At 39.5% G+C, this 24,279-nt stretch overlaps 2 protein-coding genes across 2 annotated transcripts in view; both read right to left on the bottom strand.

The window, feature by feature from the left end:
- The window catches only part of LOC134077007 (adhesion G protein-coupled receptor E3-like), a 13,292-nt gene extending 12,978 nt beyond the window's left edge, over nucleotides 1-314 (bottom strand). The window contains exon 1 of the mRNA XM_062532353.1: nucleotides 275-314. Coding sequence (XP_062388337.1) covers nucleotides 275-314 — 40 coding nt within the window. The remainder of the gene's footprint in view (nucleotides 1-274) is intronic.
- An 11,988-nt stretch (nucleotides 315-12,302) lies between these two features.
- Nucleotides 12,303-23,848, bottom strand: LOC134083905 (adhesion G protein-coupled receptor E1-like). Its single transcript, XM_062539836.1, has 6 exons — nucleotides 23,700-23,848; nucleotides 22,845-23,077; nucleotides 15,179-15,245; nucleotides 14,766-14,857; nucleotides 14,419-14,581; nucleotides 12,303-13,077 (listed from the first exon to the last, which is right to left on the bottom strand). Exons 1-6 carry the CDS (start codon nucleotides 23,832-23,834, stop codon nucleotides 13,030-13,032), a joined length of 738 nt encoding a protein of 245 aa, XP_062395820.1. The 5' UTR covers nucleotides 23,835-23,848; the 3' UTR covers nucleotides 12,303-13,029.
- Between the last annotated feature and the right edge of the window lie 431 nt (nucleotides 23,849-24,279).

Raw genomic sequence — 24,279 nt, 5'->3', positions numbered from 1 at the left:
CTAACTAATTCACATAAGTCTCATAGGGAGGATGGCAAATATGCTAAACACAGGGGAAATTACATCAGGGGTGTGAAAATCAAACGGTCTACTATCACTGACTGAAAATACTCCTCAACATTACTATAAAAAGGGAAGCACCAGGTTATAATATTCTAAAACAGATAGTTCTGGTCCTTGATTATGATCGGCTAAATCATGTTCGATGCCATTGTAGATTTCAGCATAACCACACCTTGACCACATTTCGTTCTATAGCAATGCGCTACCACACCTTGCACAAGAATTAGAGCAGCTGTGTCTCGTTGTTGCATGCCAACCATTCATATGGAGGGAATATATTTCTTGGTGGAAGAATGATCATCTATTAATACATTGTTACATTTTTTGTTGCTGTGCCTTTGTTTCATGAAATCTTGCTAGAACTATGTAGTAACCGCTTTAGAATGAACTTTTTACTCCAACTGAATTTCCTGACATGAATACTCTATGTTCAAAATACTAGAATGCTAGAGTTTAATGATTTTTTTGAGCACCTAAAAAACCCACAAATACTCACGAGTGACATAACTGAATGATGTGCCATATGGGTAATGTTGATACAAGTAGAATCCTCCGGGACAAAGGAGTCTGTTGATTCGTCTATTTGAGCATCCGCCAGAGGACTGGTAACAGAGTGTTATGTCATTGTATTGGAGCCCCCAATTATTTGTACTGTCTTCACCACATGATACAGCGGGTTGTGATGTGCCACCACCAATAACAGTGCTGGTACAGTTGTCATACAGAACATCTCCACCAATACCGACGAAGCGATACCACCCATTTCTTTTTAAGTATGTGTCTCTCTTTGGCCATCCAGGAAAGGTTGTTGATTTGAAGCCAATGTTACGCCATGGATCAGTCAGATTGGTATATGATGGGCAAGTTCCTTCACCTGGACGGAGAAAATTAACCTATGTTTGACCTTTTACCAAATATAGGTACACACACACAAACACATACACCACAATTGAAGCTTTTCCCCTTGTTTGTGCTACTAAGCATTTTCCCATTTTCTCACATCACATAACCAAAGATTGACATGGAATAATGTAATACAGAAAGACCCTGTAGTCAAACACTTTTTTAAATCAGGAATGATTAACATGAAGTAATATCATACAGAATCACTCTGTAGCCAAACTTACATCCAAATGAGTCCCCAGTTGGGACATGGCCAGATGGTAGTGAGTATCCAGGGATGCACCAACAACGACCATCAGCATAGCAGTAAGCATTAGTTCCACAGGAGGATATCCCACATGTCTTGTGAGCTGGAACACAGTTACAGAGGGAAGTGAGATGCAAAAGATGGATTTTGCATAGCACATTTTGAATAAGACGCAAATGATTTAACACATGCTCAAAGTTTGTAGTCAAACATGTCTGCAGCCGAACAGCCCTAAACATTTGCCGGGACATTTGCCCAGCTGCTTTCTATCATCAATAATCATTGCACAACTGTAAATGATGGATGGATATTTCACAATATATTACCAAAACAATTTTGAGAAAGAGATTTGAAAACGCTAACCAAACTTCCATCTGCATCTGCACAACCTACTGTATGAGGGTGGCTTCAACATTTGGTCAGAACATTTTGTTTATGGCAGATTGTTTTCTATAACCTGCTGAGCAATGGCATTTGTTCATTCTGTTGCATCACCTTAACTTCAGTAATGCAGTTCATGGACAGGTAATTCAGTACAGTATGTCAGGAAAATGCCACCTACAAAAGTTCACTCATGACACACACACACTCTCAGTGCAGAGAGTCAGAGATCGTCATCAGCAGTCTTACCGGTTATGAAGGTTTTGTCTGTGGGGAAGAGTTTGTGCAGATAGAATCCTCCCTGGCAGAGTAGCAAATTCACAGTTTCTCCTGAACGTGTGCAACCCCCAGAATAGTGGCACAAATCAACGGTGTATACTTGACCTTCCAGAAAGCTAGAATAGTCAGGTACACTACAAAGACTGAGGGTTCTGCCATCATGATAACAGTAAGGGGACAGGACATCTCCACCGATGCCAGTGAAGCGATACCAGCCCTCTGTGAGGTCAGTGTCCGTCTTTGGCCGGAAAGAGAGAAAGTTGCGGTTCCGCCATGGCTCAGAGAGGTTTGTGTAGGTTGAGCAAATTCCTAAATGAAGAGAGAAAATGATCAAACTTCAGATATTAAAAACAGTGGTGTATTAATGCATAAGAAGTAGTATGTAAGAGGCCGCAGTACTTCTGTGTGTTTGAGGAATGATTCGTTTAAAAATCTACATTCTGTTATTTAAGGGGATTTTAATAAAACAAATCATCTTCATAACAACTGTATATGCAGGAATGATTTGTCTTCATGTCAACTGAATATGCAGGAATTTTTCAAACAGTCGCGACATGCTCCCTTCAACTAGATCATTTAGTCTAATGTGCCAATCTTATCAATTTTAGGTCAGTTTTTCTAGTTTTGCCTTTGTGACAAAGGCAAAGGTCATACAGTTGTGCCTTTACAACAAACATGTTTGATGTCAGGGGGATTCAACAATTCCGTTTTCAAATCGGAATTGTGCATATTATGTCATGGTTGACAATGTATCAGAATCTCAGAAATAATCACGTAATGCAGTCATCTTAAGATTGCTGCAGCCTGAAGGCGGCTACATCAAGTTGAATCCTCCTTATTGGCTACTTGCACAAAAGGCTCTATGCAGGTTTGTTTATTTCCAGTACAGCAACTAGTGAATCAGCATGTTACGATAAAGATGGATTTATGCGTTATGTTTGGCGAAGATATCAGATGTAATGATCCGAATATAACAGAAGATGCTGTTTGTAAGGCCTGACTCGCTGCAGCACTCGGAGCAGCAGGCAAAAGGCCCGATGAAGACCCAGTAGGGTCGAAAAGTTGCATTTTCATTAAACGGGAGCAAGTTATCAGTGTTGCGGACATTACATTCCTTCCTAAGCTTTCCAAAGAGGTCACGCATTTGATTAGGTCAAACTTGGCGGGAACAGTGGCATCTAAACATCCTGTGAAATTTCAGGCAAACCTTGAAGTTGGTACTGTGAATAATAGTGTTAAAGATGTTGAATATTAATAGTAAAATACTTCTATGAGGATGATGTGTTTTCGTAAAAAATATACATGTATATATAAGCTGCATCAGAGGCGCTTGCAGGAATGTTATAGTGGTACACACAACTGAAACTGAGCTGCATGATTGGTCTATCTCCATGATATATTGCCTGTAGTGGGAATATTGCAACCTATGTGTCTCTTTTATGACAACAGGCAAACAGACACTTCACATAGTCTACCTCGGCCTCCAAAGCAGTTCCTGCAGTTGTTCATTTTGTATGTAACAAAATTGTAACATTTAATTTGCACATTTAAATAAATCCTAGGAAACTAATCGCATATAAGATTCAAACCAATTGCCAATTTCTGGAATAAGACCACTCTGATCTTTCCTTAAACTTCACCTGTTTCAAGACTGAACTAATATCCACAAACACAGGTGCCATCTAGTGGACTATATACAGAAACTTTTGAAGAGGTGCTGATGATACAGCAATTGGGAGTAAGAAGTCACATGACATGTTTGTCTCAATGTGAGTAAAATCATACATCTCTGAAAAGTGGCTAAGGTAGCGACAGAACAAATATCCCTTTGTTCCCACTGGATTTTGTCATTACAGCATCTAGAAGTATGTAGAAATTACTCTATGGTTAAGGTTATCTAAGAGATCTCCCTATAAAAAGAAAGGTAGACATAGGCTGGATTAACAGTCATGGATTAATCCTAGACCGAGACTAGAAGCTGCCGATTTGTACTGTTTTGGTCTGGCAGTAGGCTTAGTGAATGTCAGGGATACCAGCCCATAACCTGTAACACACTGTCTGTGCTTGCTTCACACAAATGGGTCATGATTGTCTTAGATTGTCTTAGATCCAACAGCAGGTAAATCGAGTTCACCTGAAGAATTAAGTGGACTGTTTGGCGTGGTCAGGGAATCCAGCTGTGCCGACACACGTGGAACTCTCGTCAGGAGACCGAAGATGATGAGAACTGCGAAAGAATTAGTACAGACCTTATTGTCACAATGACACAAGTAAAAATAAATTAATGAAACAACAAACAGCAACAACAACAACAACAAACAGGCAAAGACAAAACATAATGAAATTGCACTTAATATAAAGGCCTTATACAGAAAACAAAATACAGAAATAAATAATAAAATAAACTAGAAATGCAATTCCAAGGAATTACCAGTGCATGAAAATGCAAAAATAGATAGATAATGTAGATATGGTTACTAAGGTGTAGCTAGGGTAAACATGGTGGTTGCATAGTTTACAGAGAGTTGATAGTGTGAAGGTAGACAGTTTAAAGATGAAACATTCCAGTTCTAACTTAACTAATGCTTTCTATTCATGTTAAAATGTTGATTAGCTAACTTAGCTAATGATTTCTAGCAGTTATGCTAAAATGCTTATTATGCTAGCAATGCTAACTTTACTAACAATGCTAACCAGGTTGATTAGCTAACTTAACCGATGATTTCTAGCAGTAATGTTAAAAATGCTAACTATGCTAACAATGCTAAATTTGCTAACAATGCTAACCAGGTTGATTAGCTAACTTAGTTGATGATTTTTTGCAGTTATGCTAAAAATGCTAACTATGCTAACAATGCTAACTATGCTAACCATGCTAACTAGCTAACTTGCTAGTGAGGACTTTTATTTTGAAACATTTGTTGCTAGGGTATCCATGGTGGCCACTATCAGGAAACAATAAGTTACTGCAGTATAATCATGTTGGTTGCTATGGAAACGGTCATAAACACTTAATTTTAATGGTTGCTATGTTGGTTGCTAGGTACATGGAGGTTTCATGTAGTTGACTGGAGGCATAGTGGATGATAACTGACAGTTGGAATGGTTGAACAGTTCAATAGTTGAGTAGTTTCAGTGGTATTATTGCAGTGAGGACCTTTATTTTGAAACAGTTGTGGACAGAGGAAGTAGTGAAACAGGATCTGTAGTCTTAATGAGATTGTATGCTTAAAGCCTGAGACAGAAGGTGCCCCTCATATAGCGTTTATGCGTCCTCTCTCGCTCCTCACTGATCTACATAAAGAATGATGGAGCGGCAACAATGGGATAGTCTAGCCCTTCTTCTATCTTTCTTTATGTAGATCATTGAGGATCGAGGAGCGAGGGAGGACATATAAACGCTGCTTGAGAGGGACCCACAGTAAATACTTTAAAAGTTGTATGTAGATAGTCTAATTAATGTTGATAGACAGAATGTTTAATGGATGTTGATAGGCAGATTGTTTAATAGATATTGATTGACAGTTTAATGGGTGGATGAGTGAATGGTCTGAAGAAGATGAATGGATAGAAGGTTGGATGGAATGTGCCTTATATTCTTGTTAAGAGAGACACTGATACAGCTCTCTGAGAGTAGTTGATACAGGTGTAATCAATTTAACTGGCTAGTCTTAAGAGAGACAGAGTGTAGCCTACTCTTAAAGCCTGAGACAGAGTAAATAATTTAAAAGTTGAATGTAGATAGTCTAATTAATGTTGATAGACAGAGAGTTTAATGGATGTTGATAGACAGATTGTTTAATAGATGTTGATAGACAGTTTAATGGGTGGATGAGTGAATGGTCTGAAGAAGATGAATGGATAGAATGTTGGATGGAATGTGCCTTATATTCTTGTAGAATGGAGAGACACAGCTCTCTACTGAGAGTAGTGGATACAGATACAGGTGTAATCAATTTAACTGGCTAGTCTTAAGAGAGCCAGCCTGAGACAGAGTAGATTGTTTAAAAGTTGAATGTAGAGCGTCTTATTGATGTTGATAGGCAGACTGTTTAGAATGGGTGGATGAGTGAATGGTTTGAAGAAGATGAATGGATATAAAGTTGGATGGAATTAGGAGGACTTATTTTGATACTGTTGTGCGCAGAGGATACAGGGGAACATAATATGTAGTCTTCAGAGAGATTGTATGGTAGAGAAACTGACAGTTGGTGCCCAGGTGGCCGGCCACCTGGCCTAAGATTCTAATTGCTGCCGTGATGTCATAATGAGCAATGTTAAGTCTATGGGGGAAATTGTAATAGTTTTTAACTAATAGTTTAAAAAGTATAAAAGTTACAAAGTTGAAAAATACAAAGCACACATCGCGTAAGTAAGACCTACGCGACATAGTTTGAATGGAATTTCTACGTTAAGCGGTTGAAGCTGAATTGCGTGCGTTAGAAGAAGAAGAATAAGAAGCCTAGGAAGAACAGTACAGTGCATTTTCATGCACTGTAATAAATAAATATATTCTAAAAGTATATCATTTTCTAGTGTCTTTCTTTGCAGTTACGTACACTACTGGCGGGCAAGAAATGCTAGCAACAATGTTTGTAAAGTGATTTCATTTCATTTATTTTATTTATAAGGACAATGCACATCAATTAACATTTCTGTACAATGTACAGTACCAGTGTTTGCCTGCCGGCTAATTTACAACCGTTGTCCTTTGGCAGGATGTAAATAACCACTAATTTGACTTGGTCAAAGATGCCAAGTCAAGTCAGCACTAAACATATAAATTACAAAAGCACATACAAAGCACAGAGCAAAGAAACAAAAACAAGACACAACCACAAACAACCACTCAGGACAGGCTATCACTCATGAAGATAAAGCCAGGGGGGGAATAAATAAATAAACATACACAAAAGAAAACACAGACAAGAACACACTTATGACACACAGACAAAACATCAACAATCACTCCTTGCAACAGGCAGAATATGTGATAAAAAGTGTTCCATCGTGTGATGAAGTCTGAATCTGAACATACAGCCTGCATGCCAACAAATATGTGTACTGCCAAAACGTCGCCTGTTTTACTGTACGAAAGTTGCCGTTTTGTTGTGCTTGTTGTGCATTTGGATGCACTAACCACAAAGGAGACAAACAGATTTTTGTGCGATTGGAGACATTAACTGCCAAGGAGACAAGCAAGGTTATGGGGGGGGGGGGGGGGGGGGTTGGCATGTTGTTTTCACCTCAAAACAGCAACATTCGTACAGTAAAACAGGCAACGTCCTGGGGTGAAAACAACATGCCCCCCCCCCAAAAAAAACATAACCTTGCTTGTCTCCTTGGCGGTTAGTGTCTCCAATCGCACAACAACTATCAGCTTGTCTCCTTCGTGGTTAGTGCATCCAATCGCACAACAAGCATGTTGTTTTCACCTCAAAATGCCAACTTTCGTATAGTAAAACTGGTGAAGTCCTGGCAAGATCCTGTATAATTTTACTGCTTTTCGTTGCTGCAGAATGATGTCCTTGCCCGCCAGCCAGTAGTTGTGATGTTTCGTGCAAAGTATGAATATTCATCCAAGTAATTACAATCATTTTTCATTTTCTTCACCAAAAAAAAATTCAAATGTCACTCTTATTTGCCCAAGCAATTGTATTTGTATTTGTCTCTATAAACTGATGAAAGCAATGTACATTTAATCAATTACATGAATGCGGTGAAAAACATTGATTCATCAAACACTTTCAATTCTTGTCACATTTAAGTCATCAAGGGTACTTACATGTCAATCGAATGACATTCGTTTTCTTATCGACCAGATGACCAATCATCTTAGAGGTGCGTGATCCCACAAAACCTCCTTGTGAGGAGCAGGTTTGAACAGCCATATCAGCTACAGCTGACTCACAGTTGTGAAATGGTGTCAGTCACCTATAATGGCATCAGCTAACACAGTGAGGAGGTTCTGTGTGTCAGAGTGACATATCAAGTTTACATATCCAGATGAAAAGCACCATTGTGAGTATTCAGGCATATTGGGGAAATTAACGCTGGTGGAGAGAGGTGGAGATCCCCCAAACTAGCCCGGATTCAGATCAGGCTAATGTAATCTGTGCAGATGCAAATCTTGTCTTCTATCAATCAAGCTGTGCTGACACTCTTTCATCCTGTTTCCTCCTCACTGCTTCTGTTTGTAAATAAATTCAGTGAGATGGAACGAGAGAGATACATATGTTGTCTATTGGATTCATATATTGCCTGTTGAATGTATACATTACCTATGGGATACATATTGCCTGTTGGATTAATTGCCTTTTAGTTGAGCAAAGGTTTATCATATTGCGTCATATTACGCATGCGGAGGCGTGTGCGGGTGTGCATGCGTGTGTTGCTTGTGTTGCATGTATACGCTGGTCTGGAAAATGAAAATGTCATGTAATGGGCAAAAAAAGCCATGTGGTTTTCCTTGTCTCTATTTCCTTGTTTATATTTTCAATTGCGTGTGTGGTGCGTGTGGTGCGACAGCTAAAACATCACGCTATGGAGCCAGGCATGTGTATTTTATTGTGACCTTCGGGCTTGTAACCAAAAGGTTATCCGGTTCGATCCCCGACCAGTAGGACAAAAGTGGGTGGGGAAAGTGGTTGAGCACTGCTCTCAAAAAAAGATGTGAAGCTGTTATAGCTGCAAAGGGTGGATCGACGTCATATTAAACCCTAGAAGTTCATATGCGGGTCAAGGCAGGTAACCATATAGTCTATACAGTACAGTAGGTGGCAATATAGTGTATACAGGATATGTGAGATGTTTATGTGCCTCTAAGTGCATGTGGGCTGGTTTGGAGAATATGCAATGTGTAGAAGTGAATGTGGCACAGCATCATTTTACTGATAGGACTTCCTTGTTTATATTTTTGTCAGTAGTTTCCATTGCTGGAATGCAAAAAAATGTCCTGCTCTAGGAGGAAGTTTATCTGAAAAAAACATTAACCTAAAAATATCCTGTTCTAAGAGGAAGTTCATCTGGGGGGAAAAAAAATTATGAATAAAAAAACATCCTTTTCTAAGAGGAAGTTCATCGGCATGTAGAACTAGTGAACTTTGGCATGGGGTCAAATACTTAGTCCCCACACTGTACACATACTGTACATACATACATACATAATAAACCCTCTTCACACAAATACACCCACACCAACACCGGTCCACATGCACAACCCCTTATAACTTTAGGGATCATGCACCACATGATGCATAGAGAGCATCCTATAGAGACTGCCAAGGAGGTTATGCTTTCATCGGGTCTGTCTGTCTGTCTGTCTGTCTGTCTGTCTGTCTGTCTGTCTGGTTGGTTGGTTGCTTGTTTGTCCGCAAGATAACTGGATAATGGATGGATTTGGATGACATTTTCAGGGAAGGTCTGAAATGACCCAGGGAAGAAATTTTGGGAGTGATCCGTATCGCTCTCTGGATCCAGGAGGCGGTTATGTTTTTGCTTGGCAGAGGTCTGCGCTCTCAGAGTGCTTTTCTAGTTTATAGTATACTGCGATGCATTTTTGGCTTGTTTGCCTTTTTTCTGACAAGATGGTGAAGAGTGACAAGAAGCAAGTGGGGGCAAGAGATTGGATCAGGAAATGACCAGATTTAAACTCAGAGAGCACTATACTGTAGATGCTGCAGCTACAACATTACTAAATGCATAGAAACTAGAGTGCCTACTTGTGTGGCGTTCTTAAGACAGTTGATGTTTGGCTTTATGTGCCGTCTGCACAAGTCAGGGAATCAAATAATTGAAGCCTTAGTCAACCCTCTGAAAAGCTAATATAGATTTACTTGGTTAAGAAGGCATTGGTGCAGTTGGCTGTATGTACTGTAAGGCTAATGTGTGATTTACTATGTGGCCCCAGGTTATGGGGTACACTGAATATACTTATTTATACATTTCACCATCTACTAGTGTACTCTGTTGCTTTGTTTTTGCAAATGGACGAATGGAATCCTTTGGTCTCACCATGTCATTGTGCTCATACAAGCCTTTGCAAAACCATTTACATTGACAATCTATTAGCGAGACAAATGTAGAACTCAATTGCATTGGTTGTGAAGGTTGGCTGTGAGTCTTTTAGAACAAAACAGTGCATCAGTCGTAAATTAATGTGAGAAACTATGATTAAACTGACACCATAAAATTGACATCCAATATTACCAAATAGTTTAGTGGTGTGTAGAATGGCACAGAAGGAGATATATATGAATGGTGGATGATGATATATTACAGTGAACGATTAACTTAATGTAACCAATGACACTTACATTTAATGCAAAGCCAAATAACCAAGTACAAGTTAGATATTAGCAATAAAACAACCAAATAACCCAAAACAGGTCAGATAAAAAATTACTCTCACACAAGTTATTTGCTAGCGGCAGATTTGCAGCACACTTGTGGGTGATTTACAGGAAACAAATGAGTTCACTAGAAAATATTGCCAGAAGTTTGCCAATGATGGCGGCTAGAGGCAAACTCCCAGCAAAGTTCTGGCAACAATGAGTTTTGCCAGAGCTTTGCCACTAGTGGCAAATGTGTTCGCCAGTGATTTGCCATCACACTTAGACAATGATGGTGAACTTCCAGGGAACTTGAAAAGGGAACTTGGAGAGGGAACTTGGAACTTGGAACTTGGAACAGGGAACTTGAAAAGGGAACTTGAAAATGGACAAAAATGACCATGGCCATTCTTTCTCACACACAAAGACATGAATTAAATACCAATCTGGTGGAGCAATCTGGTATCATACTGTATGTAAGTTCACTTTAATGTTCTACAATTGAGACACCACTGATAGGAAACCAAACATCAGAGGTGGAAAACTTCAGCTTCAGAGAGTGAAAGTCTGATCATGTATTGGTTCTACAGTACCTGTGCACGTAGCAAAAGTGATCTCATCAATTAGCTGCTCTACCTAGCTTAATAATTGAGCTAATTAGAATCAACTGGTTTAACTGAATGGTTGGCTCAAACATGAATAATTAAGCAATATGTCCCAAAAGGCCATCGTTTACACTGATTTTAGAGCAGTTAACCCTTAGATGCATAGGCTACCAATACCTACACTCTTCCATGAGTGGGGTCAAAAATGACCCCAATTAGAATGCATGCGTTTTTTGCTGTAAACTCAAATAATGTCTCTCATTTTGGTTAAAGATGATGATTTTTATTATATATTTGTCTAAAATGTTTTTATTTCATGTTGGACATATTGATGCATCACTTTTTATTAACATTTTATTACAAAACAGCTTTTAGATAGGCAAAAAAGGTAAACATCCTAAAATTATCTCAACATAGGTGAATAGGGTAAAATTTTTAACTTAGAGATATCTTCATGAAACTTTACCAGTTGAATACTCACATAAATAGGAGAAAAAAACGTATTGCAAGTTTTCTGTATTTATGTTTAAATATGCTAATTAGGTCATGTCTAATTAAATATGCGCTGATTTGCATATATGTTTTGAGGCGAAGAATCTGACCATTGGAAAAAGCCAGGTTGAATTTTTTTTTTTTGTAGTGTTAATATATCAAATAAAAAAACATTTACAGAGGTGATTATGAATATCTTCTTTTGTTATCCAGTAAATCAGAAGGTACTGCCAATTGGCTTAAAAAAAATGATTTTTGCCCTATTTTTAGGCATAAAAAGTCATAAAAATCAGGCCAAGAACGCTATATCAACAAATCCCTCTGTAAATATCGCTTGGTGAATTCTGCTTCACAATTATAGGAAGAGCGGACATCGAAGGATCAAAAAGCGACGTCACTATGAACGCTTGGCCGCCACATTATATGATGATACTTAGATTTATGTTGTTGTGTAAAAATAGCCTTCAGGATGGTGAAACTGCTGACATGAGATGTGATAATCAACAGTAAATGTATACCTGACTGCCACAGTTGATAAAAATCAAAAGATCCTAGGGTTAACTTTTGAAATTCCATAGAAAATGCTTGGGGTCATTTTTGACCCCACCTATGCGGATCGGTGGTACTGATACAAAACATTAAATCACTTTAAAAATATAACAGTTAGACACAAATCCAAATGGCCTCATGTCAAAGACAACCTATTTGAGGAATACATAGAAGGTTAAATGAAAAAAAATTAAAATGAAGAAGATACTGCAAGAAAACAACCTCTGGGGTCATTTTTGACCCCACTTATGCATCTAAGGGTTAAGGGACGTTGTTAGGCACGAAGCGCAAGCGCCACCAGTATAAACTACAGGCTCAAGTGGCTTATTGCTTTTCTAAAACGGTTACTACATCTATCTGGCAAGATTTCATGAAACAACGGCAAAGTTTCGAGAAATAATGATTTATTCACAGATAATTATTCCTCCGCTACTGTAAGAAATATATTTCCTCAATCTGAATGGTTGCCAAGCAATGTCAAGAGACGTAGCTACTCTAACTTTTGTAAGAAGTTGTGGAAGTGCAGTACTATACTGTAGAACGAAATGCGGTCAAGGTGTATATTTGTAGTGGATTTTACAGCAGCATTGAACGTGAGCCAGCCAATCATAATCAATGACGGGAACTATGTATCATAAATAAATACGTTTTCCATACAGGGGTCATGAGTATTGGTTGGAACCCATTTGTTATCAGTGTTGGGGGCAATGAGTTACAAAGTCATGAATTACTGTAATTTCATTACTGTTGTCAGGAACGTATAGGAACGTAACGCATTACAGTTAAAATTTCAGTAACTTCATTACAGTTCCTAGTCTGCAGTAACGCTAGTTACTGCGTTACCCACATTTTTGAGTAGCCTAGTGTAAAAAATTATATGTTGACTAATAAAATGAATAGTAGGCCATGAATTCTCTCTCCTTGGCTCTAGGTTAAATGAGACGGAGCTACTAGCGCAAACGGAAGAGAAGCTATGGAGGTGGACGAAAGCACAGCGACGCGATGCGACGCAACTGGAAATATATATTTTTTTACTTTGAGGCATTTGTTTGCAACTTAAATACAGGGCCAGTAGTAGGTGTCAAATGATTGACAGTTTCAAATGCCTTAGACTTTATATACAGTACATATACTTTTTTGAAGTTGTATTGTAGTGGGTGCAGCTGTGCTTTTATTCATATCATATTGCTCTTCCTCTGCTGCAGCAACTCCAGAACTGCTGTCGCACCTACACAGAGAGAATGAAAAGGCACAGTAAGTGTGTGCGCTGTGTTTGTGCTGTGTGTGTGTGTGTGTGTGTGTGTGTGTGTGTGTGTGTGTACATGACACATCAGACACTATGTTTGTGTGTGTGTGCGTGTATAAGAGAGTGAATGGGATCATTAGGTCTGGACATTGCCAATCCCATGATATGTTACATAATTTACACTGTATGGCACAATCCTGTACAATACAGTACATGACAATATAAAGACAACTTTAAAGATGGTCCTGCTGATAGTAATTATATTACCATTACTTACAACGTAAAGAAATGTATTTCATCTAATCTACAATCAGTAATTGGTATTCACCTTTTAAATGAACAAATTACATTAAAGGCCCATGTCTCTATGGGCCCTAATTTGAATGGTGGAAAGTCTATCAACAATCAAAGTTCCCTTGCATGGACCATAGCTGTCATGAGTCATGAAGATGAGCCCTAGACTGTTTTAAGGGCATTCTCCCAACCTTCATGGATACCATGCATGAATTTGCTATGATATCCAAACCGAATTATGAACGTTAATTTGCCATAGAGAAACACATGATAGCGTTGGATTATGAACATCCTATGCCACAAAAGCACACAAAAACATAATTTATCATTATTTTGCTGTCATTTTGTCTGTTTTATAACCTAAAAGGGTTATTTGTCTTTGTTGTAAATGGATAGCTCTGTGTCTCCCCTTTCATCTGACATGTTTGTCATATCTACCCGATCATGGGTCCACGAGTAACTCAAACAAGAGTAATGGGTGGTAGGGTCAGCTATATGACATTATTGTTTTTCTGTCACTTCGTCTGTTTTTAAAACACAGAAGGATCAATGTATTTTGTATCATTGGATAGCTCTGCGTGTCTTCTTTCATCTGACATGCGTGCCATATCTATGCGACAACGGGTTTGTGAGTAATTCAAACGAGAGTAATGGATGCGTGGGTGAACGCAGAGCAGTATTGACTGTAAATATGACACAATCTGATTTACACTCAAGATTTGTTTTAAATGTTCTAGTCTCATTGGAAAGCCCCACTTCTCCTTTTTTCATGCAGTAAAGGTTTCATCTCGCTGCAACAAATAATCGCAGAGTAATGTAACAGAAAAGAATAGGTGTGTTTTTTGACGCACTTAATCGGGCTCATAGGGTTAATTTACTAATGTTTGTGCTCAAGGTCTTCTCGACAGTGAATGATCAAATTGATAATTTTGATCTTTCAAATTGATTTTGTGTATTTATCAAATTAGCTTTATTTAGACTTAAGCCTGCACTTTGCCCATCATTCAAATTAGGGGCCCACAGTGTTACCTCCTCATTGAGAACACAGTGTAGCAGGAAGATGAAGGTTCCCTGTTGGCTGTTGAGCACGAGGAAGACCACATCCAGTGCCTCGCTGCTTCCAGTGAAGAATCCCAGTATCCAAGGCAACCCAATGATGATAGACTGGACCAGTATTTTAAACACCAACGCCCTACAGAGAAGAAAGGACACTTTTGGATGTTGATGTTCTTACACAGAGTGTGAGATATTATTTTGCAACATTATATTTGCCAGTAGAGTAATTCTAATGTGAAAAATCTGAAAAACAATGAACCTAGTTTTGCACTTCACACATAATAAAATCCTCTCTGAATACCTCTGGTGAGCTGCATTACCTGAATCGTTTATTGTGTGTGGGGCTGTGCTGCATCTGAGACAGGGCAGTGTGTAGGAGGATGAGGATGATGATGAAGAGGACAGCATTTGCCTAGTTTGGGTAATAAGTGACACATGCACAATTCATTCAGTAGTTTTGAATCTATATCACACATTAAAGGAAAGTGCCAATAATTTGGGAAATGATCTTATATGCTGTCCACTTAGTGCGATATTAAGAGTATACACACTCTTCTCTGTAGATGCAATAACCCAGTCTCATACCGTTTGCCAAGCTTAGCATAACTCACTGGAATAACTGGGTTAGACCAGCTAGCATATGGCTGCCTTTTAGCTAAAAGCTAGCTATATAATTACCCCACCATCTTCTATTTGTCCCTCGACTGCTTCACTGTTTGTTGTAACTACTCACTCCAAGGATGAAGCACACGGGACCAAGAAAACTCCAGATGAATCCTCTGTCGTAATTCAACCAGCACCTATAAAAGTAGAATGTAACTTATGATGACACATACAGTTGTATTTATGATCCAAAACCCTACATGAACCTCACAGTGTTTTACCATCATCAAATTTAACACCACATTAAAATGGGTAAAATACTTATAATCAAAATGAAATAAATTGGCTACCGATAGATACCTTGCTTATACAATTCTAAAAAAAACCCTTTAGTTCTACAAATATATTTGAGTTTACAATTGTCTACTTCTCATTCAACAAAGGTATTTTAGCTAGACTGCGTAAATTGCCTTTAAGATGGAAAAAACAACGCCCACTCCACAGAATATGTTCAACCTTATTATTATTATTGAAATAATTTTTATTGGGTTATTGCATAAGTTTCCAAGCAATATTTACAAGGTCAACATTTTAAGTGATGGAAACCAATACTAACAAATGTTACAATATACATTGAAATCAATATCTGAAAATAAAATAAATAAAATACCAGGAAATAGTCAAATTAAATATTGAGAGAAGAAGCAAAAAACAAGAAGGGGGGGGGGGGGGGGGGTTGCAGGGCATAAATATACAGTTATATGCTAGGTCTAAAGTTATTTTCTATATGTTCTATAAATGGCTGCCACACTTTTTTAAATCTTTTATCTGAGCCACCAAGGGAGCATCTCATTCTTTCTAATTTAAGATGTGCCATAACATCAGTCACCCAGCGTCCAAATGATGGTGGGTCAGCTGATTTCCAGTTAAAGAGGATGAGTCGTCTAGCCAATAGAGATGAAAAGGCTAGTACTTCTGAGTGAGCAGTTGTAAGTTCAGAGCCTAAAGGCGCAATCCCAAAAATACCAATCATGGGGTCGGGGTCTACATCTTTATCAAAAACCTGAGTGTATGCATCAAAAATTGCAGACCAAAATGGACGGAGCTTAGGGCAAGCCCAAAACATATGATACAGCGTTCCTGCCTCCTGATGGCACCTAAGACATGTTGGATCGGAACCAGCATATATCTTTTGCTCTTGACAGGTGGAGCCTATGGCAGATCTTAAACTGCAGTACCCCATGTCTGATACATATGGACGAAGAGTGTATCTTCTGTATAGCATATTGCCAATTCACATCAAGGATTTCTCTTCCTAATTCCTCTTGCCACTGCTCCTTAATGTGATCAAGGGAGGGTGTGTCTATCGCTTGAATTGTGTAATATAATCTAGAAACTAACCCTTTCCCAGATGGGTCATAGTCAAGGCACTCGTCGATCCAAACTCGACCTGGTAAAGTTGGGAATGAAGAAAAGTTTTTTTTTAACATAGTCTCTAACCTGCAAGTATCTGAAGAAATGTGACTGTGGAATTGAGTAATGTTGTACCATTTGCTGAAAGGTGATGAATATACCATTAGAAAAAAAGTCATGTACACAACCCAGTCCCCTTTCAGACCATGTCCGAAATACTGGGTCCATCATAGATGGTGGGAAGCAAGGATTTGCTGTAATCGGGCAGGCTGATAGACTAGTTCTGTGCTTAAAATGCATCCTGAACTGGGACCAGATTTTGAGAGTGGCACTCACAATTGGATTGTTGGTGAGATGCTTTTTACTGAGAGGCAGTGGAGCGCATACCAACGTAGCTAAATGTATTGGAGAACTTCGTCTTGTTCCATCAATGCCCATAGAGGCTGGCTTTCTGAGGCGGACATCCAAAATAGAATCTTGTGCACATTAGCGGCCCAGTAATAATTAATAAAATTTGGAAGACTGAGGCCTCCATCATTCTTGTGTCTTTGCAAAAACCCTTTCCTAATCCGTGGGACAGCCCTATTCCAGATAAAGGAGGATATAGCCTGATCTAGATCTTTAAAATATAATTTGGGAATGAAAACAGGTAGTGTTTGAAACAAAAACAGAAACTTGGGTAAGACAGTCATTTTGACAGAATTAATACGCCCGGCCAGAGATAAGGGTAAGGTTGACCAACGGGACAGGTCACTTTTAGTCTTATCTATCAAGGGTTTAAGATTCTTGTTATATAAATCCTTATAGTTACTTGTCACTATGATACCCAGATAAGTAAAGCTGTCGCGCACCACTCGGAATGGATATGAGCCCAGAGACATCAGCCTAGACTGTTTGTTCATGGGGAAAATCAAGCTTTTTGTCAAGTTGACTCTGTAACCAGAAATGTTGCCAAAGTCTGCAATAATTTGCAACACAGCTGGAATAGAGGCGCTTGGGTTTGATAGAAAAAGGACTGAGTCATCAGCATATAATGATACCTTGTGTGTAATACCCCCTCTTACTATACCAAAGACTTCAGGTGAGCTCCTAAGAGCGGTTGCAAGTGGCTCAATAGCAATATCAAAAAGAAGAGGGGACAATGGACAACCTTGTCTGGTTCCTCTACAGATGGGGAAGTAGTCAGACAGAATTCTATTGGTTCGGACAGCCGCCTGAGGAGCAGAATATAACACTTTAATCCAAGTCTGAAAAGCTGGGCCAAAACCAAACTTGTCAAGCACCTTATATAGATAATTGTGCTCTATGCGATCAAACGCCTTCTGCGCATCCAGAGAGACGAGTATTTCTGGAGAAGGTGATAACTCAGATGTATAAAGTAGATTGAGCATTCTTCGCACATTACTGAATAAATGTCTACCAAACACAAACCCTGTCTGATCAGTATGTATAAATTTAGGCAAGACTGACTCCAATCTAGAGGCTAATATCTTTGTAAGAATTTTATAATCACACCCTAGTAGACTTAATGGTCTATAAGATTCGCATTTTGAAGGGTCTTTGTCTTTCTTAAGAAGTACAGATATTGTAGCTTGGGCCATCGTTGTGGGCAGAGTTTTATTCTCAAAACACTCACCAAACACTTCTAGTAATAAGGGTGCTAACTTCGCTGCAAATTTCTTATAAAATTCGACGGGAAAACCGTCTGGTCCTGGGGCTTTACCAGATTTCAGACGTGTGATTGCATTAAGAATTTCCTCTACAGAGATGGGTTGATCAAGAGCTAGACTATCCGTTTCCTCAACACCTTTCAGCTCCAGAGCATCTAACCACTGGGTTATTGTGCTGTCGGTAGCAGAGTCCAAAGTGTACAAGTCCTTATAAAATTGCATAAATTGGCTGTTCATTGTCCTCTGATCACAGGTGACCTTCCCATCAGGCATTGCTATTTCTATAATTAGATTTGCAGATTCAGATTTTCTTAGCTGATGACTCAATAACTTGCCTGCACGCTCACCATGCTCGTAATGCTCACAACGGGATCGTAGATGTAAATCCAGAGCCTGACTGGCTGACATGATGCTGTATTCTGTTTGCAAAAGGAGCCTCTCCTTGAAGAGCTCAGGTGAAGGTGTACATGCATGCTGTTGATCTACCTGCTGGATTTTCTCAAGCAATTCAGTTTGGCGTGCAGATAATCTCTTATTCTCACTAGCTGTATACGAAATGATAATCCCTCTAATGTACGCCTTCATAGTTTCCCATAATGTACATCTGCTTATCTCTGGAGAATCATTAGTTTGTAAAAAAAAATCAATTTGGACAGCTAGATAGTTCACAAAATGTTCATTTGAGAGTAGACGTGGGTTTAAGCGCCACACACGCTGCGGAAAGACATGATCTGGGAAGCAAAGTGCCATACTAACTGGGCTATGATCTGATATAACAATGGCTTCATAGCTAACTGAACTGAGCAGGGAAAGTAATGCATCATCCAATAGAAAGTAGTCTATCCTGGAATATGATTGGTGTACAGGAGAAAAGAAAGAAAATGCTTTAGATAGTGGGTTTTTATGTCTCCATGGATCAGTAACTCCATATGCCTGTATGAAAGAATTGACTACCTGGGCCGCCTTGCTCGTAGGCCTAGTAGTAAGCCTGGAGCGATCAAGATCTGGATTCAAAACACAATTGAAGTCACCCCCCAGAATCAATCTATGTGTCTCTAGAGCTGGAAGTTGGGAGAGAACGTGTTCAAAAAAATGTGCATCATCCCAGTTGGGTGCATATATATCCTCCTGAGACCCGGAATTTTTTTTTTTTTTAATTTTGTGATTTTTTTTAAGATGATTTAAGTATTTTGGTCTAAAGAAACATGTTGCAGCAAAAAAAATCCAAAAACGTTCTTAGTTGCTGTGTTATCAGATGTCCTCTGCAGTGGACATTGGGACTATCCGAATGTCCTAACCCTATGGGAATTATGAATGTGTAGTAATAGTATTGCATTAAAGTCAATGGAGTGTTAGGGTATGTGAGGTATTACAGGCAAATAGGTGGCCAAGAATGGCTTTGCTCCCCCTCAAGTGTTTTTAACATAGCTTTCAGAGATGGCTACTATAATGAAGTATTCCCATAATGTCTGAATAAGCATTCAGACGGCCATAATAATGAGCCTGGCTCAATGGTGTTGCAGCCAGTCTGCATACATGGCACACTGTAGAGCTAGGTTTTAGAGTAGGAGGGTTACTACACTCTCCCTTTAATAAACATGTGTTGAAGAAGTGCAATGGCTTGCTGTGAGGGCATCAGAGAGTATACACACCATGATAGGGACTCTCATAATTTGACCTTTGACCCCTGTGCCACAGACCCAAGAGATGAATGAAATGTTAGTGGTCAGGGCATCCTAGGATGGCAGAGGTACACTGAAGGGAAGCTTGATGGATAAATTGCAAATGTGAAAGCACTTATAGGAGTGGCAAATAATAATTTACAGGTAAATGGAGTAATCAGTTACCCAAAATACACAAATTGGGTAATGTACATTGAGGCAAATTCACCTATGATGTACCTATTTCTTAATAAACCTTAAAGCTCTAGCTTACACACTGCTTCTGGGGCTGTATTGTACCTTAAGGGATCTCCTTTTATCCTGTATCTCCTTTTATTTATTAGAAATAAGTAGAAAAGCCCTTGTTGCCTCACTCAACCCTCTACCTTCTAAAACTTAGAAATTGGTTAAAAAGCAGGGGGTACTAAGTCCCGATGTCCACTACAGGAGACATTGAACAAAAGTGGTGTTTTGAAGGTGTTAAAATGGCTGGATCTTTCTGAAATCTCTCTGAATTCAAGTTGAGACTGTCATTTTTATGACACAAATTGACTGTGTGCAATAAAACACATAATAATGACCACAAATGGTCAATTACCTCTGATGTTGCCATGAAATGAAAAAAACTCAATAGCCGCCATTTTGAAAATAAAATTTGTGAAATCTGTTAACCCAACCCACATAAATGTGGTATCACCAGAAAGCCCAGGATGTCCTCTTGAGAGTACAAAAGGATTGAAATAGTTGACATGAATGGTATTTCATTCATAAGACTTAGACTGATGTCCCCTACAGAGGACAAAAGTGAATGGCCGGGTCTCAGGAGGATATTAGCCAATACCACTGGAATGCCATATAGCTTCCCTCTAACTAAAATAAACCTGCCATTTTTGTCAGCAATGACTTCACTCTCTACAAACTGGACACCATTACGGATTACAATGGCAACTCCACGTGACTTACTATTGAATTTAGAATGGTAGACCCATGAATAACCTTTTCTCTGAAGTCTACAGTGGTCTTTAGGTCTTAGATGTGTTTCCTGCAGATATACTATATCTGCAGACATCTTCCTGAGATGTGCAAAAACTTTGCTGCATTTAACTGGATGATTAAGACCGCGAACGTTCCACGTGACAAGCATTGTTCGTGGTCTAGCCATATTTTAAGTCATAGAATACTGAGACATAATTTATTACTAGCATAATAGAAGAGATGTATATCGCAAGAGGCCTCTGCAAGGTATAATGTGCGGGGTAGGGGTGGGGTAACAAAACCAAAACAGGAAAAATGAGAAAGATATAGAAAAATAGAGACTATGAACATAGAACGATGTTCTAACCATGCCTCTACGCGCGAGGCTACAGGAGTCCGTCTAGCACGAACTCTCATCCAATGAAATTAAAGCTTACCATGTGTCTCGCTAGAGCTGACAAAAACTATTGGAATTGTTCACTAACACAAATGCCCCATCACACTGATGAAATATGTGATTTTAAACTAAACATATAGAACTCAGGGCATGCTCTTACTAGATTTAAGTGTCATTAGATAAAGTCACATTGACCGCTTGAACGCTTAGCCTATTCAAATTAATCTACTGCATACATTAAGACAAAAGATGTATTACACATCAGTTAGCTTGGTAATTACGTTACCGACATAGTCCTTTGCTTTGCTGGGATCTTTAAATTTCTCTACAGTTCCGTCCGGAAGTGTAATCTTCAGCTCAGCAGGGTAGACAACACCGTAGCGAAGGCCCTTCAACTTGCATTCACGTAGTGTTTTCTTCACGTCGTCAAACTTAGCCAGTTGTCTGCTAACTTTTAGTGTGTAGTCAGGAAAGATGCGTATGCCGTCGCCGTCAGCCGTTTTAAGGAGTTTCCCTGCAGCCTTCTGAAGGATGGCCACCTTGTCTTGATAGTAGTGACACCTGACAACAAATGCTCTGGGCGGACTTTCCTGAGCAGATGAGACTCGCAAAGCGCGATGCGCCCGGTCGAGTAGAGGTGCTTTCTCCATTTCCAATGTGTCACCCAGGATGCGTGATATGTAGCTGACAGGTCCCTCACCACTCTCCCTTCCTTCCCTCACACCAATTATTCGCAAATTACAGCGACGTGATCTGTTTTCAAGGTCTTCGTTACGTTCTTTAAGTGTGGCTATATCTTTTTTCATAGAAGCCACTTCCAGCTCGAGTGTGCTGACTGTTGTAGCCTGCTGGTTAGCGGCGTTCTCAAGCCGCTCATACTGTTGTTCCAACACTTCCATTCTGCTATTGGCATTGCCCCTGTTCGTTTCCAGCTCCTCCCGAAGCTGGTCTACCTGTCTCCTAATGTCTGCTGTTTGGCCCTCCAATTTCTCGTCTATTTTCGCCAAGAGCTCCTCTTTGAGGGAAGCAATTGCATTAAGTATTGGTTCTTGCTGTTCCAAGGCCATAGCCGAAGCAGTGTCCTTACTGCTAGCCAGGGAAGAGCTAGCCGAACTTTGTTTAGCAGGTCCACGATTACCAGGCATAGTTGATAAAAAGGGCTACCATGAATGGCAATGTAGCAGTAGTTTAAATGACTTAGTCGCTCAACACTTAATTACAGCATATGTAACTCTATTTTGTGAACTTTAATGTTCAGTTCTCAACTCTAGCGAGGAGCACCAGAAAACACGTCCTCCTCACATGGCGCAGCAACCGGAAAAAACAGAATATGTTCAACCTTAAAGGAAAATGAGACACATTATGTAATATAGGAGAATGAAGGTAATTTGATGATATCAAGGGACAACTGGGCTAGGAGAGAATTCTAAATGTTGTACAGGTACACTGGCCCTCATTTATCAACAGAGCGTACGACCAAAAACAGGCGTAAGACAGGCGTAGCCTACGCTTGTTTCCACGCAATGCTTCATGTGCAGTTCATGACAGCTGTTATGAATGAACACGTCAAGTAAAGTGTTACCGTCTCATACTTTGAAACTGATGCAATTATCCTTAGAAGTTGCAGCTTCCGGAACAGTGTGTGTTATATTTGCACTCACTCAGAAAGAGTCACCTCACCTGTCACTCCCATAGCCATCAGGCATAATTCCAGCTGAAACAACAACGACAGCCATGGGAACTCCATAACCAATCAGGCACTTGAATCCCCAGTGAGGTCCAATCCTCTGTTGGGATCTGATATCTTTGAGTCCGAGGACAGAGTGGAAAAGCCAGATGGTCTCCAGGAGCATCCACACAAAACAGCTCAGGAAGAGGTAGTGAAGAACTCCTGAGAGCACAGTGCAAACAATCTGGACACAGCACAGACAATAAGTAAATATTGAGTTGCGTGTCATGATTCAGCTGATGGTTTTGCATTGAACTTATGTACAGTTGTGTGCAATTGTCATAGCTATGCATATTAATCATGTGTTCTCCATTGGTGTCTCCAGGAACAGCACAGGTCCCAGAAATGGCACCTTGAGGTAATCCGCATGTGATAGTATTGTTAGCTGAGGAGTGATCTGCCAGACATATCCTAAACCAAATAAGCACTCAATACTGTAACCTGTTAATCAAAATGCATGGTATCAAATGCAACTGAACATCTTAACCAGCACTGTCGCCGTACTCTGTGGTGGTAGCACAACCCAGAATGGAACTTCAAATTGAAAATGTAGGTGGTCAGCTGACCGTTTAGACAGAGTGACAACATTGATGTGAATGACTTGTTATGACATAATTGTTCTTATTTCTGTGTCTTTGCTGCATATAATTTTGATACGAGCATATTAACGTCAGGATATCATTGCCATCCAATAAGCGGGAAGAAAACTGGAAAATCAGTTGGCAAATGTGAACATGTTATTAAAAATCACAAAATACAGTTTTCATCACCTTGTGATTCAAGAAGAAACAATGACATGCAATCACCTTGTGAGGGCGGATGAGGTGGATAAACTCCTGAACGAGCAGGAAGATGAGCTGAGCGAGAAACAAGCTGATGCAGAGGTTCAGACGAGTCGTGCTGTTCACTTGGGGTTTACGTCGACAAAGGGCGAAGGTCATCACAGCCAGGGTCAGGAACCCCAACCCAATAGAGACGGCGATCCTATTCAGCAACTCCATCATCTGGTTTGTCTAAGACATAAGGAGACCCGTGGTAAAACAACGACTGTTTTTGCTTTAAATGGTCACATATGGCTGTTACAAATTGTAGGCTATAGCCTACATTGTTAATTTAAAAAGGTTCACTCCCTAGGATTGTCTGTGTAGACTAGTTGATTCTAATGAAAATAGGCTAACATAAAGTCTCTTAGTTCTGTCAAATTGTTTGTGAACTTTGGTGATTATCTGAAACGAAATGGCTTCAATTTGTGTGCTTGAAAGTTAATTATCAAGAAGGCTATTTCTGTGGCATAAATTCTCATAGCAACCAAGCTGGGATTCACGTAAACCACAATAATGGAACTAAAATTGGAGAGACTTATCTAAATAAGCCAGGTTTGACCAA

The sequence above is a fragment of the Sardina pilchardus genome, chromosome 1 (genome assembly GCF_963854185.1).
Source record: "Sardina pilchardus chromosome 1, fSarPil1.1, whole genome shotgun sequence".
In the NCBI taxonomy this organism is placed as follows: Eukaryota; Metazoa; Chordata; class Actinopteri; order Clupeiformes; family Clupeidae; genus Sardina; species Sardina pilchardus.
The sequence above is the reverse complement of the archived record's forward strand: the minus strand, read 5'-3'. Positions and strand labels throughout refer to the sequence as shown.